The 1,740-nt window shown below is 35.1% G+C and overlaps 1 protein-coding gene across 2 annotated transcripts in view; it reads left to right on the top strand.

Annotated features, from left to right (window-relative positions):
• Positions 1-804: 804 nt before the first annotated feature.
• LOC107659308 (dnaJ homolog subfamily A member 3, mitochondrial-like) overlaps positions 805-1,740 on the top strand; it is a 6,581-nt gene continuing 5,645 nt past the window's right edge. For both annotated transcript variants that reach the window (XM_016448203.1, XM_016448202.1), the window contains exon 1: positions 805-1,025. In XM_016448203.1, the coding sequence (XP_016303689.1) occupies positions 824-1,025 (202 nt within the window). In that variant the 5' untranslated portion in view covers positions 805-823. The remainder of the gene's footprint in view (positions 1,026-1,740) is intronic.

Genomic DNA, 1,740 nt, shown 5'->3' with positions numbered 1-1,740 from the left:
TGAATGGAATATTTTATTGAAACTTTACACATAAAAAAAGTTTGCTTTTTTTGAGTATCATATTTATACATCAAGCTTTTATGACTAAAGCATGATATAGGAGAATATGAAGCCCATACTCCAGGAGGAAAAAACACCAGAGGCTCAAACTAAGCAAAAATATGTGAATTTGAGCAGATTCATTGAGATTTATATGGCCAAAGAGTAAGATTAAATTCTTGATAGCTTGTAATGTAAATCAGTGAGATCTTTATAGCACACTACTTACATAAAATGCATGCATAAATATCAATTGTCACTCTATATAATAAGCCTTAGTATACTGATATTTCAATGCTTGCTGTTTTTTTTAAATATGGATAATCAAGTAAACCTAAGTTGCTTGCAGTTCAGTCAGTGTTCATCTTGAAATATGAATTAATATAATATAAATATGAATGAGTTACTAAAGCTACTGAGCTACTAAAACGGCCTTTTACTTCTTAAAAAGGTGCTCACTATTAATCAGACGACAGAAGGCATGTAGTAAACCGTGTGCAACAGGTTTCTCAGCAAAATTTTAATCATGTTAATATTTCAGAGGCTTTAGAATTGTGCGTAGCCTATTAAAATATGACACAGTAGGATTTATAGGGTTATTATAGTATTTGCAATTAATGTTGAAGTACATACAAAATGTCAAAGCTTTTGTCGTCTGCGATGACTCCCCAAACTGTGTTCATCTAGCGCCATCTAGTGGTGAAAAGCCGCAAAGCAGATGTAAATAAAAACCACACTCCACGCGCATGCGCAGTGCACAGCCGGCCCATAGAGCGATGTAAACATGGCAGCCTCCAGTGCTCGCTGTACTGCACGCTGGCTGTCAAGCGGTTTACCTGGACTTCGCAGCACCTGTGCGCTTATAAACACCTCTAGACACGGAGACACTGCAGCTCTGAGGATATGCTGGATTCGCAGTTATGTGAAGGAGGGTAATTTAAGCTGCTGGAGGCACAGAGGAGGTGTGACATTGAACAGGGTACCAGGTGAGCTGGTTATGTGATCAAGTAGTTACTATGAACTCTGTTAATAGAACGAGCTTATTGTTTTGCATTAGTACATCAGGTCTAACATATCACACTGTTGTGGACGTATTTGGCCTTATATGTCAGTGGTATTAGAAAGGTTGAAAGAGATGATGCAGCTGACTTACATTATTGCCAGTAAGTGTCCTTATAAAAATGTACCATGGTAAAAATATAGTTATTGTCACTACCGTAAATGTGGGTAACTTGGTGTGTAGACACACATTAATTTACAGAAAGTCTAAACGTGTCATATTAGCTGAATAACAGTGTTGGGGGTAATATATTACAAGTAACGCAAGTTATGTAATCAGATTACTTTTTTCAAGTAACTAGTAAAGTAACACATTACTTTTTAATTTACAAGAGAATATCTGAGTTACTTTTTCAAATAAGTAACGTGAGTTACTTTTTTTTTCCAATTTATTGATTGACAGCTCTCCTGTCCCCATGTTGAGAGAAATCAGAAGATGCTACTGTAGTTCTAAAATAAATATGAATATGCATTAATTCATCTCACTCACAAAAAAAAAAAAGATTCAGTATTCCTCAAAATGAATAAAAATAATGCAACTCAGAATATGACGCAAACCTGCAATAATTAAATGTTAAACAACACAAATATCCTTTATGTATTTAATCCCATTCTATTAACCAATGTCTTTGCTTCTGACCT

Source organism: Sinocyclocheilus anshuiensis, unplaced genomic scaffold (genome assembly GCF_001515605.1).
Source record: "Sinocyclocheilus anshuiensis isolate Anshui unplaced genomic scaffold, SAMN03320099.WGS_v1.1 scaffold912, whole genome shotgun sequence".
Taxonomy (NCBI): domain Eukaryota; kingdom Metazoa; phylum Chordata; class Actinopteri; order Cypriniformes; family Cyprinidae; genus Sinocyclocheilus; species Sinocyclocheilus anshuiensis.
This window is presented reverse-complemented; position numbering and strand designations above follow the sequence as displayed.